Source organism: Caretta caretta, chromosome 4 (assembly GCF_965140235.1).
Source record: "Caretta caretta isolate rCarCar2 chromosome 4, rCarCar1.hap1, whole genome shotgun sequence".
Classification (NCBI taxonomy): Eukaryota; Metazoa; Chordata; order Testudines; family Cheloniidae; genus Caretta; species Caretta caretta.
In genome coordinates this window covers 126,934,030-126,948,327 of record NC_134209.1, presented here as the reverse complement: position 1 = coordinate 126,948,327, position 14,298 = coordinate 126,934,030, and the positions used below count along the sequence as shown (strand labels likewise).

Sequence of the window (14,298 nt, the reverse complement as noted above, 5' to 3'; positions counted from 1 at the left end):
CTCCAATGTGTGAAGAAGGCTACTACTGCTATTCCTGGGGGAATAGCAGTGTGTTTTGTGGGGAGGGCATCTTATTTATGGTGGATGAACAAATTATAGCGGATATTCAGCAGGCTGAAGGGGAATGGACTTATGGAGTTTCATGGGTATTTTTCTATGATAGATTCTTTGTGATATAAAATAAACATAGTACATAAAGCATTGGCTAGGTGTTTTGAAAAAGTAAGTAAAATGTCTAGTCCCTTTTAGTGAAACTTTTTCTTTTCACAGTGACCTGTCTGGGTCAATGTATGCCTATGGCAATGACCAGCTGAGCACATGTCAATAGAACACTGCGGAGGCAAGTGAGAAAAGGCAAAAAGAAACAGCATCAGTACATGGCCACAGAGGGGATGCCGTTAGGATTTAAGGAAAGGGGGAAAAACTCTTTTCTGGTGCAAGTCCTGGGAAATAAAAGCCTGATGTGAGTGGAGGCATAACGATGTCAGTCTGAGTCCAAATTCATGGAAATAATGTTACAAATGGAGGAGAGGCAAAGTAGTGTCAATGCAATTTAAAATGTGAGAAGAGAATTTCAGCACAGATAGAATACTTTGCATGCAAACGGCTGAAATACTTCTCTTACCACAGCTTTCTTGCTTGTAATCTAGACTTCTGTTTATGTGAACCATTCCTAACTAAAGTTTGGAAGGACACTTTCATCATGCAGTAATGTTGGCCACTGAGAGAGATTTATATATTTGTGCTAATCTGCCTCTTTTTGACTTTACTGTTTATTTTTACATGTTAATTTAAATGTGAAATATGTCACTATTTTACATTTCTACTTTTTGTTTTCTGAAACAATTTCTTGCTGCCTGTTCAGTAATGTTTTTCTGTGCAGACACTGTATAGAAATACTAATTTGGGAATATATTTTGTTTTTATATTTTGTTCTAATGAATATACTGTATATATAAAATACATGTCACACCATATGGAGTGGGAGGCAAGGAAAAGAGGGCATACAGAAAACAAATTCAAATAAAGATGAGAAGAAAACCACCTGGAAATCCCACACATTTGTAGAAGAGTTTGCCTGGTTCCCCTTCGGGCCCTATTATCCAAGTTACTACTCCAGGTTACTTCTCCTTTGACAACTCATTTTAATAATAAACAGGGTGAAACCCAGCCCCATTGAAGCCAGTAGCAAAAATTCCCTTTGACTTCAGTGTGGCCAGTATTTTGCCCTCTATTTACTACATGGAAAGCCTTAGAAATTAAACTAGGGGAAAATCTTATCTAAAATTATGAATTGTAAGAAGGGGCAATTGGAGAAGGAAGGGGGTAGAGAGCGTAAGGTTTTTTTTAAAAAATACATGCATGTTTTTATGTGTAGTGAGGTACAACTAAATTACTTACATAGTTACACAAATAAGCAAGCTTTCTTCCTAAACTCATGGCAGCCTGGTCTCTCTAAAGTATGCTCATATCTGATCCATGTCTTTGGCCTCTCCCTCTATCATCTTCCATCCACAATCATTGCAAAGGCCATCCTACCAATGTAACTCTTAGGTCTCTATTGCACATGTCCATAGCAGCGTAGCCTAGCCTAGCCTCTCTCAACTTGTTTTCAATTGCAGCAACCCTCATTAAACCCTTCACAACCATTTCATTTCCTACGGTTTGACCATTTCAACATCTTCATTTCCTGGTGGAACATACTGGTTTGATTTCTTGTGACTGGCCAGATCTCTGTTCTGTATGTTAGATTGTGGTCAATAGCAGTTTTATACACTCAACCTTTATACTGGCATCTTTTTATCACAGTAAATTGGGGTCCATTGCCACCATTTGATCCAAAAGATTTAGTACAATACCAGGCATCAGTCAAGAGGGCCACATTATCAGCAACCATTGATCCTAGGTATTTACATTATTTCACTCTTCTAAGCTCTCTACCTGTAATATTATTTTGATGGTCTGCCTCTGTCAGTTACCATAGCCTCAGTCTTACCAATGTTCAGTCTAAGTCAGGCCTGCTCAAAACTGTGTTGCCACTGTTCAGAGTTGGTTTACACAGTCTCACGATCTTCCTTACATATCAGTAGATCATCATCAAACAACAAATTTCAAGGTAGCTCTTCATATAGTTTCACTTATCACCTCCAAGACACCCACAAATAAAAAAGGGCTCAATACTAACCCCATGTGCAGTACAACATTTACTAGAAATTCTCTGCTGTACCCCATTTGGTTTTGATTACAGTAGTCACACCATCACACACATCCTGGATAAGATGGACATACCCTTCTGGCACACACCTCTGTTGCAAACTCCACCAAAGTAATTCTTTTGGTACATGATTATATGCCTTCTCCAAGTCTACCAAGACCATGTCCAAGTGCTGTCTGTTTTCTCTGAACTTCTCTAAGAGGATTCAAATAGCAAACATGGTATCAATTATATTCCTTCCCAGCATAAGTCCTTACTAACACTTCCAAATTTCAACTGTTTCACTCAGGCACTTTTCAATAATCTCCCATATTTTTGTAGCATGGGATGTCAGCTTAATTATCACTCAGTTAATACACAGAATATTATTGCTTGTATTTTTAAAAATGGGCACCATAAAGCTTTTACCCCATTCATCCAGCATTTTCTCTCTTTTAAAAATATAATTGAATGGACTTGTAAAATACTTGATGCCTTCTGTTCCCAGTGACTTCAGCGCATCCACCGGTACTTCATCTGATGCAGATGCCTTTCCCCTTTTTCATTTTTCTTAGTGCCTCTGCAACCTTTTCTTCCTCTATGTAATCTATCACACCCCAGTTCTCAGTTCCTTCCTTAGGTTTACCTTATTGATCACTCCAAATAATCGCCCCAAACTTTGATTCACCATTGTTTGCAATATACCATGTTCATTTCTAATGTAAGTAAACTCATTCACATCCTTTTTCGTTTTCTCTCTTGCCTTAGAAAGTTTGTAGATGGCTTTTTCTCCCTCATATCCACCTAGTCAGTTATTTAGCTCTTCACAGGCCAAATTTTTAACTTTCACAACTTTTTTTTTTTTTTTTTGCCTCCATACATTCCATCTGATCACTCACTGCTTACGCCCACTGGCCTGACATTTTTTAAAAGTTACCTTTTTCTTCTCAACAGATTATTTAACTTAGAGTCCACCTCCATGTCTCCCTTTGTTTTCTTTGAACATTGGTTTCATCACTCCTAGGACTTCATGTGCCATTTCCAGCAATATTGTTTTTAGTTTGTACCACTTATCATTTTCAGATCCCTGTGTGTAATCAGGAAATCTACACATTACTTCCTGTTTAAAGATTTTTTTCATTCCCATCTTTGTTTCCCCCACTTAGACCTTTCCGATGCCCAGAGATTCAGATGTTTCAGAATGCAGAATCCTCAGAAGTCCATAAGAAGTAGTCTGTGCTGATTCACAGTACTCTCATCGCGTATTACAGCTCTTCTGGTTAAAAAGAGATCAATGTGAGACACTGGCATAAGTCAGAGGAGAGAAAACCGGAGTGTGTTTGTAATCGCCATGTTCAGTGCCAGACAAGCCTGTAGGACCCCTGGGGTTTCTGGTTCTTGTGCTATGCCCTCATGGACTGTTTCATATCCAGCCTGTTCTAGCACATGCATTTACCTCTGCTCTCATGATTATCTTCTTGTTGAGTGATATGTTTCCAGTAAGACACACCTCCTCATCAAAAAACTCCTCTTTTACCTTTTGACCCTCTTCTAACTGTGGAGCGTGCCCACTGACTATATGGAGAGTTACCTCTTCCCAACTCAGTTTAATGCTTATCAGTTGGTCTGACTGTCTGATAACTTCTATCACATGTTTCTGGATGGTTCCATCCAGAAAAACTCCAACACCATTTCAGGAAGTTGAACTCCCTGAATAGTGGATTTTGTCTGAAGTTTGACCTTCCCATTAAGTCTCTTGTACACATGCCACATTTACTCTCTTCCTCTTTAAGACCGCACAAAGCTCCAAGCTTCTTCCAGTCAGCATTTCTACATTCCAGCTTGCATATTTCAGCTTACTCACTCCCTTTAACTTTAGCATCCCTTAACCAATTACAACAGCCAGGCAAGGCTGTTGCACTTTGCTTGCAGGGAATGCCCTAACTCTGAGGTACACTTGTCATGGACATCAGTGCTTATGAGCGTATCTAATGGACAAGCTTTACAGGTTGGCTGTCCAATGCTGACAACTTTGGAACTTTGAAATCAGAGTTTTCCTTGTAAATGAGCTGCCTACTGAGACTACTGGAGCCCACCTGCTCCAACAAGATTTATTTTAAGGTGGTCTTTATTCACCTTGACATCCTTGTCATAGGGCATTTTTTAGAGGTAGCCATGCCACCAGCTACCCCATCATGGCCTGATATTTATTTTCAACCAAATGTCATAATTCTGCATTTGTAACAACATAATTTGCTGTACTCTGTAAAATTCCTAGCAAATTTTTGTACACTGAATAATTAATACCATTTTTTTAACATACCTCAGAGAGATTTTTGGTTTCTCCTTTGAAAACTTTCTTTGTTCTACATAGTCATTGTGTACATGTAAAAAATGTTTTTAAAGATACTGAGCCATATTTTAGGCTCAGTAAGGGAATCACATTGGGGATTTCCCTCCTTGGGCTAACAAAGGCTGTATTTCTGAGACTTCTTCCTTTCTCTGTGCCAAATTGCATCTTGTATGGTACCAGCCTCTTTAAACCCAGACTTAAAAGTTGTTAAAAGGCATTGAAGTCTCATAAAAGGTTGTTCATCGTTCCCTTTAAGTGATCTTTGGGAGAGTGTAAAGATAATATAGAGGAAAATGTATGGACTAATGACAGGAGGAGTGTAAAATGGAGAGGTGGGTGGAAAAACAGCTTCCCCTCTGCATGCACATGCACTCAGATATGTTCAAATTCTGCAATTGATCATGAAATGGTTGTGAGGAGTTACTTGATAGGCTTAAGTTTTTTGGTTGAGGTGGAGCAGGGATTAGTCAGTCTGGATAATAAAGCAGTCACTGCAAAAATAGGTAAAAATATTCAGATAAATAATATTGATCAGTTTGCTTCCCTTTTTTGGTGGACATGGGTAATGTAGCTGCTATGAGGTTCGTTCTTACAATTGAACTCAAATTTTTGGGTCAAGTTTTCTGTTTTATAAAGCATTTATGTATAATTTGGTATTTTATTTTTTGTAAAAATCCTTTTTTTTAAGGAACCTGTTTTCTAAAATGTGTGCTTGATCATTGCCTGCCAACATTCAGTTTACATTTAGTGATTAAGTATATACTTCACGTAATCGCCTTTTGAATACAGTGCTTTTTTCTGTTCAAGCTGGACCCTCACTTAAACTTTTCTCCCTTATACGATTTTTATGCATTGGCTACATATATAATAAAAATGAGAATCTTATTGCAACGGGGAATCTGTATAAATAACTTAGAGCTCTGTGTAGCCTTTATAATTATAGTCTCGAATTACAGAATAGGTCGTAGTTTAGTATATAGTTCAAGTGCACAAGACATACTGATATTTGTACATTTAAAATGGAACAGAAAAGAGAAATATATTAAAAATCCATTTTAGCTGATTGTGGAGTTAACATTTTTACTTTACTTTCCTATTTAGATTACTAATATTGGGAAACTGAAAGATTTTCTTCTGCAACACAGAAAGAATTATATTAATGCTTACAGGTAAGTCTGTATTGTGTTTAAATAGTCTCTATGTTTTAAAACTTGATTTTTCAAATGTATAAAACGATTCCACTAAAATTTCATGAGCACACTGACATGATTTAAAACAAAATATACAGTTTGCTGATCAATTTCATACCAGATCATATGCCATTCAGGATAAGCTAGATTTGTTGCCTACTACTAAGGCTATGTCTGCATAGCAGCTGGGAGATATACAGGCACTAGCTGCTCAAGCTAGTGCACTAAAAATAGCCGTGTGACCAGGACAGTGCAGGTAGCAACTCAGGCTAGCCACCTGAGTATAACATTGCCTGCGATCCTAGGTTTCTTCTCCGTCGGCTAGCTTGAGCCACTGCCTGTGCCATCCCTGCCGCACTGCTCTTTTAGTGCACCAGCTCCACAGAGCAAGTATGTGCACCTCTACTCGAGCTGGGAATTACGCCTCCTAGTTGTGCTGTAGACATGCCCGAAGTGATCGGTGGAAAGCCTGAGCAGATCGATGATGAATGGCACGGGATAAGGATTCAAACTCTGGGAAGTGAATTCCAGAACTTAGGGACCTCATTGAGAACACCATATTGGAATACCACTACCTCTGAATTTCTTTCCTTTCCTACATGGAAATTTTGAGGAGTCAATTCTGCATGCTTGAACTTACGGGGAGAATATATTTGGTTTTGTGACAGTAAAACCATCCTTACTTAAGTCAATTTAGGAAACATTTGACATTCTTGAATTTATTTGCTGCCTGAGGAGCAGGTGTCTTGTCTCTTTCAATCCTTTGTCTGTTTACAAGATTGGCGCTGGTAGGAAAAGCTAAGGGGTGCTGTAGCATGCACACTTAGGCTATGTCTACACTGTGAGATAGGGGTGTGATTCCCAGCTGGTGTACACATAGTCACACTAGAGCTAGCGCAGGTTCAGGTGGTTTTGTACTTGGCATTGCTAAGTTGTGCCACTGTTGTCTGTGCTACCACAGCTACGCTACTATTTGTACTTGCTCGAGCTCTCATCGAGCTATGTCAGCCTGAACTGGGAATCAGACCTCTTGCTTGTAATGTGACTGTAGCCTTACATCTACCATCCCAGCAAACTTAGCATTTTCTGTTTCTTGGTAGGTCACAGTCTAAGGCCTGAGGTTTTAATATTGACGCAACCTGAAATTTGGAGTTCTCAGTCCAAATAATCTGTAGGAAACATTTAAAAACAGGAAAATGTAATCTTTAGGGACGCTTTTTGATACCTGTCAACCTTAATAAGTGTATCGATATGTATTTACACACTGTGAACAACATTCCACTCCATGGAAAACTAGTGTGGAGAGTGTAGAGGAAAGGTCTCCCGTTTATCAACTCCATGACTATAAGCAGATGTTTGAAAGTTCAATTTAAAATACTTGATAATTAGTCATATTATTTTCTTTCTTCCTAAAATATGCCAATCCAGTGCCCTAGGGTCATAGCACACTCATTGTGAAGACTATAAACAGTTTGAACCAGTTACCTAAATTCTCCCAGAAGCCTCAAACTAGGACTTACTCCATCTCACTCCAACTCTATCTAATCATTCTTCTCTTCCTCCTTCCTGCCTCCAGTCCACCAAAAAGTCTGAGAGAGAAAATGAACCTTGCACTGTAACCTGAAAATCAATACATTCAGTCTTTGGCTAATTGACAAGGGAAGTATATTCAAGTGTGGAATACCCCAGATAGAAATTACCATGCCTCCAACCTACTCGCATTTTAAGATGATCTTCTGTGCTATGGTATCATATGGAGGAAAAGGTAGCCTCTGAGGTTACCAGGGCCCTGCCAACAGCTTACATTTCACCTAAAAGTGAATTGGAAGCCCATGCAGATCATAGAACACAGATGTATCATGTGCTTCCTGCAAGAAACACCCTTTAACAAATGGGCCATCAAATTTTGCACGAGGTGACATTTCCAAATTGTCTTGGAGTGTAGCCCTGTGTAAAGGATCATGCTAGAATTCATTCGTGAGATGACAAAAGCAAATGTGGCAATGCCCATATCTGAAAAAGAAGCATACTGGTCAAGCATAAATAATAAAAACTACTTGTGGCTTCTGCTGCTATATAAACTTCCAGCATCAGCTGGAGAGCCATCAGGATTCCCCAACTGGAAACTTGAGTAAAAGAATGTGGGCAGTCTTCTCCAGCTGAGGGCATTGATACCACTCTGTAGTTTCTTTGGTGTTTTTTCCCAGCCTATCAGCATAACTGGGGTTTTGAGTTGCAGCCAGCCCTATCCACTTCCTGATTCTGGCAGGACACTGGGTAAGCTAATCAGTTGCACTAGCCAAGCCAGATGAAATACAGATGTAGAACTTGTTTCAGAGTAGCAGCCGTGTTAGTCTGTATCTGCAAAAAGAAAAGGAGTGCTTGTGGCACCTTAGAGACTAACCAATTTATTTGAGCATAAGCTTTCGTGAGCTACAGCTCACTTCATCGGATGCAGTGATGAAGTGAGCTGTAGCTCACGAAAGCTTATGCTCAAATAAATTGGTTAGTCTCTAAGGTGCCACAAGCACTCCTTTTCTTTTTGCAGATGTAGAACTGAATGTCAACTGAATATTGAAGACCTTGAGTCCCAAATCATCTCTCTACCTTTCCTCCAAAGGCCTCACAGGTGCATGGAAGTGACGACAAGATAGAACCCCTCCCATTAGAGAATGCTGGAAGTAGATGAGCAATCATCCATGCTACCCTTTGGCTCCTCTCGGTAACAGATGAACAGAGCCACTCAATAACGACTCCTTCCAACCCTGTGAGGCTCTGTGGCTGTGTCAGCAATGCCATATGATCAGTGGTATCAAAAGGTGTTCCATGGTGAATTGACAAATTACTGAGTGCCCTTTTTTCCCCCCGATATTGGTAACAAATGTTGTGTGTGCCAAAAAAGGACACTAAGGGCTTGATTTTTCAGAAATGCTGAGCACACTCAACTGTATTCAAGCCAACAGGAGCTATGTGTGCTCTGGTCTTCTGAAAATCAAGCCCATCTGTACATATTGACATACGCCAAAGCCAGACAAAGAGTAACTGTATCTCCAAAACAACAAACGAAACCAGCATAAAGATACTTGGTATAATAAACTCTTGTTTTTGTAATATTGGTTGGAATAGTTAATGAACAACAAAATAGGTGGTGCTGTAAATTTAATACAAAAAAGGCTGTCTTATTTTGTGAAAGCCACAATATGAATGGGTACAGTAGTGGAATTTCAGTAACTGCAATGAGGAAAAAGAGCTGTCAGTAATAATTGGGTGTATATTAACTCTTAAATTATTTGAATATTCTGGATGCACTAACTTTTCATACTGTATTTGGCTTACCTGTCTTGAAAGGGAGATTAAAAGTGAAGTGATGGATGGAGTGAAAAGTAGTCTAGTTTCACGTTGGATTTTAAAAATATTGCCGTGTGCTTTTTGGAAATGCTCTTTTGTAATCTCTTACAGCAGTAATCCTCAATGTTTCTCCACAGATGCTAGCACCAATAGCAATAGAGCCTGTATTTAAAGTGGAAACCTAAAATATACAGTATTGTCAAATGTTTATAGTAGGTTGCTGAATTGTCATGAGCTCATTATTTTCATGAAAAATAATTTCCAATAGATCTCAGTTTCCCATGAATAGATGCCAAGGAGTAGAATAATCTGCTCTCATGACGTAAATGATAATATATCGCAGTGAAAGCATATAAAATTGTAAAAGATCTCATGTTCTGTAACCCAAAAAATCCATCTGCTTTCCTTCCTAATTTATTGGTTTTGCTTCTCCTAACAGTCATATTCTTTTAGAAGTGTCTCTGTGGGTGCTTCACTTCAGGTGTATATGCACTTCTTGAGCTCTTGATTGGAGAGTTTTCCGCCAGCAGTGCCCGTTGGCATGCTCTGCTGCCAGACTCTGAGTCTATATATAGATGTGGAAGCAAACTGCCTTCAGTTCTTTCTCAAGCACCTCAGTCTGAGATGGAGCTCTAGCATGCCCACCTTGAGTGTGCCTCAGCTGTTTTGTATACTTATAGTTGTTGCTTGTTAAGTTTTGATAGCATACCTAGTTTTTAGCATACTTATAGTCAGTTAATAAGTGTTAGTAGCGAGAGGATAATTTTTTTTTCCCCTGGGGAGTCATGTCATTCTGGCATGGCATGTTTGGCTTGCTGGGCTTTAACCACTGTCTCGCCTGTTGAGAGGCTATACCTGTAAGCGATGGCCACTCTGAGTATATCTGTTGTCTGGGGGAGTCCCATGTCTCCCAGAAATGCAATGTCTGCCTAACTTTCAAGCTTAGGGCAAGGAAGAACAGGGAAATTAAGCTCAAATTGTTAATGATGGAATGCTCACTTTGACCAGCATCTGAGTCAGGTCAGACAGACAAACACACACACATGCACACACACCCCTTCTCCCCTCACCCGCACGTACATCTGTCTGTGGACAGATCCAGTGCCCCTTCCACTTTGATGCTGGCTTCCCTTAAGGAAGGTGGAGGCTTCTGAGCGGGCTCCCAAAAAATGGAGTACAGACTTTCATCTGGTCCGGTGCTGTCAGGCTCAGTCCTGTCATTGGCACCTACCCATTCAGCACTTGGTACCGAGCAAGCAATGGCGCCGGACTCCATGGGCACCTACATCAATATGCCTGCCGTCAAAGTTATCATCAGCTTCAGCTACTGCTTCCTCAGCTACCACATTGGTACCGATTCCCTGCTTGATACTGCAACAGTTTGGATACGTGAGGGACCTGTTCATAACAAGTGAGTTGGAATCCCCGCTCCTCATGGGTACTGAGCATCTTTTGGTATTGAGACCTCGGTCTCCAGGCTGCTACCATCCCTGGGTACCACAGGACTCTCCACCCTTTTCTATGGGGACTCCTCCACTGGACAATGTTGAGGAAAGTGAATGGGATTCCCAGTCGGTCTCTTCTCTTTCAGTCCAGGATTCCCCAACTTATCCTGTCAGGAACATATCCTGTCATTGACAGTCACGGAGAAGATCATGACTGTCATTAAGAGCGATGGGACCAACCCTGCATATCACCCCTGCTTCCAGGATGGATTCCCACAGTGCCCATACATTAAGGGGGCTGCTGCAATGGCCATACTAGGATCTCTAGGCTGCTTACCGACAGCAATTCTCCGGACCAGTGGCTCTCAACCTTTCCAGACTACTCTACCACTTTCAGGAGTCTGATTTGTTTTGTGTATCCCCAGATTTCACCTCACTAAAAACTACATGCTTACCAAATGAGACACAAAAATACAAAAGTGTCACAGCACGCTACTACTGAAAAATTGCTACTTTATAATTTTACCATATATTTATAATATAAATCAATTAGAATATAAATATTATATTTACATTTCAGTGTATAGTATGTAGAGCAATATAAACAAGTCATTGTATGAAATTTTAGTTTTTACTGACTTCACTAGTGCTTTTTATGTAGCCTTTTGTAAAACTAGGCAAATATCTAAATGAGTTGATGTACCCCTGGGAAGTCCTCTGCATATCCCTGGTTGAGAACCACTGCTCCAGACCATTGGTACCATGTCAAACAGAGACTAGTGTTGTTCAATCCTGTCCTCTCCAACCAATCTTCCCACAGGAGGAGACATTTGAAGAGCAGGAGGCCAGGGCACATAAAGAGGCCACCCTCAAACACCCATCTCATTTTCTCCTCACCCAACCAGACAAAATGCTTATGCTGCCACCACCTTCCATGGCTGATGTTTTTCAGCAATTTGAAGACCTCATAAAGAGGGTAGCTGATATGCTTCAAATTCCAGTTGAAGAAGTCAGGGATTCACAATACAGGCTGTTGGATATCCTACAGTCAGCAACAACATCCAGGGCGATGTTACCCATCAACGAGGTGCTCCTGGACCAGCTAAGACTGTGGCAAACATCTGCTACTATTCCACCAGTGTGTAAAAGGGTGGATAAAAAGTATTACATTCCTTCTGAGGACTCCAAATTTCCATCCTCCACCATACTCCCTAGTAGGCCATTCAGGAAATGAGTGGGCAGGCAACACTTCTCCAGGTCTACTCCACTTGACAAGAAACAAAAGAGACTGGATCTATTTGGATGGAAGTTCTATTCACCAGCAACCCTGCAGTTCAGTATTGCAAACTATCAGGCACTCATGGTCAGATACAGTTTCACAAACTATAAATAGATGGCCTTTATTGAACAACTGCCACAGAAAAGTAGGAAGCAAGTCCAGTCCATTATTTCAGAGGGCCAGTTATTAGCCAAGACCACTCTTCAAGCATCCTTAGGTGTTGTGGACGCTGCCATCAGGTCCATCTGCATGGGCTTCAGTACCTACGTTTTCAGAGCTCTGTGCTTTAATCCATGCTCTCAGATCTAATGATGCTCTGGGTACTGCAGTATTGTCTTCAGTTCTGAAGCTCTCTCCGCCTTCTGTGGAAACTGCTTGGAAGTCACCTGAAGTGGAGCACCCAAAGGGGCACTGCTCAAAGAAGACTAGGTTACTTACCTACTATCATCCAGTGCACCTTTTTGTAGTAACTGCAGATCTTCAAGATGTGTCTCCATGTGGGTGCTCCACTACCTCCCCTTCATTCCCCTCTGCTTTGGACTGTTCTCTGTGGATATGTTCGGGTGGAGAAGTAGCCGAGGGCAGTTCCACATATATATTTCCCTATGTAGATTTGTATCTGGCACGAGGAGGCATAGGGCACATGTGCGACCTGAACAGGCACTGCTAGTGGAAAAATCGGCAATCAAGGGCTCGAGAGGTGCATGTGCACCTAAAGTGGAGCACCCATAGGGGGACAAACCTCAAAGAATTGCAGCTTCTGCACAAGATGTGTAACCTCATCTTCATAGGAGTATCTGTTTGCATCCTTTGCCTCCCGCTCTTTAGTATTTCATAGCTTCAGGTTCTCCACAGATATTTTTAAAATATGGTTTTGTGCAATCGTTCATTGTTTCTTTAGTACTGAGGTATGCTGCTGGGAGAGTGTGGTGAAGTTTCTGTTGTCCATGATGTACTTATCTGTGGATAAAGAGAGGATCATAGTCTCTAGGGCTATCTGTCTACCACTCTTAATGAATATTTCATTCAGTACCTTAAGAGGTTTTCTTTAATGACTTGAACTATTCAAATTATATCAATTTTAAAAATCAAATTTATTTTTCACTAATTATGCTGGGATTTTTGTTTGGCTAGTGAAATTTGACTGGTCTGTCGATCTCAGTATTTTTTCCTCATGTTCTAGCACAAAAGATCAGTGTAACACAGTGCAGTTGACTTTAAAAATAATAAAAGGAGTACTTGTGGCACCTTAGAGACTAACCAATTTATTTGAGCATGAGCTTTCGTGAGCTACAGCTCACTTCATTGGATGCATGCTCAAATAATTGGTTAGTCTCTAAGGTGCCCCAAGTACTCCTTTTCTTTTTGCGAATACAGACTAACACGGCTGTTACTCTGAAACCTTTAAAAATAATGTTTTCATTAGCACTAAAGTAATTAAATTTATTAGATTTTGTAAAACTTATTTAAAAAAAAACCTTAGACCTTAACTACTTGACTATCCCCTTTTAAATTAGAAGAAAAAAAATCTAATCTTCATTAAGAAGTACAGGCTCCATTTATACATTAAAGTCAAAAACAAGGAGAAGGTGGGTGAGGTAGTATCTTTTATTGGACCAACTTCTGTTGGTGAAAGAGACAAGCTTTTGAACCATACTGAGCTCTTCTTCAGGTCTGAAAAAGGTACTATGAGCAACACAGCAACATGCAAGGTGGAACAGATTGTTTTGCATAACTTGTGCAGACTTATCTCCATTACAGCAATGATCAACACTCCCTACAACACACCATAGGTTCTGTACATTCCTATCACAACATATGGTGTACCTCATCCAGTGCACTAAGTGCCCCAGTAATAATTATCTGGGTGAAACCAAACAATTACTACTTTCTCTAATGAACTCACACAGGAAAATGATAAAAGACAAAAACACCTCATCACCTATGGGTAAGGCTACGTTTATGTCACGGAGGTCATGGAATCCGAGACTTCCAGAGATCTCCGTGACATTCTGTGCTTCAGCCCCAGGGCCTGTGGGACTCTGGAGCTGGCAGCCAGCGGGGCCTTGGCAGGGCTTCAGGGACAGACAACAGACTCCTGAGGGGGCCCTCTTCAGGGTTCCAGTGACAGGTGATAGCTTCTCCCTGCTGCCGTGGGTGGAGGGCCCCCCCACAGCTTCCAGCTTCCGCAGGCAGCGAGGGAATGCCACAGCTCCCAGCCCCCATGGTGGCAGTGGAAACCATGGAACTGCAGCAGCAAAAGTCACAGACAGGTCACGGCTTCCATTAATTTTTGTTTATTGCCCGTGACCTGTCCGTGACTTTTACTAAAAATAACCATGACAAAATCTTAGCCTTACTTATGGGTGAACACTTTTCACAAAGTGGTAACCTCATCCTCAAAGGAAACCTGCACAACACGTTCAGAAGACAAGCCTGGGAGCTTAAATCCATTACTCTGCTAGACACTAAAAATGATGGACTGACCA

General features: G+C 40.7%; 1 protein-coding gene across 3 annotated transcripts in view; it reads left to right on the top strand.

The window, feature by feature from the left end:
• STX18 (syntaxin 18) overlaps positions 1 to 14,298 on the top strand; it is a 122,085-nt gene that overhangs the window by 54,373 nt on the left and 53,414 nt on the right. For 2 of the 3 annotated variants that reach the window (XM_048848874.2, XM_048848873.2), the window contains exon 2: positions 5,649 to 5,716. The exons of the other annotated variant lie outside the window; for it this stretch is intronic. In XM_048848874.2, the coding sequence (XP_048704831.2) occupies positions 5,649 to 5,716 (68 nt within the window). The remainder of the gene's footprint in view (positions 1 to 5,648; positions 5,717 to 14,298) is intronic. 3 annotated transcript variants of the gene reach the window in all.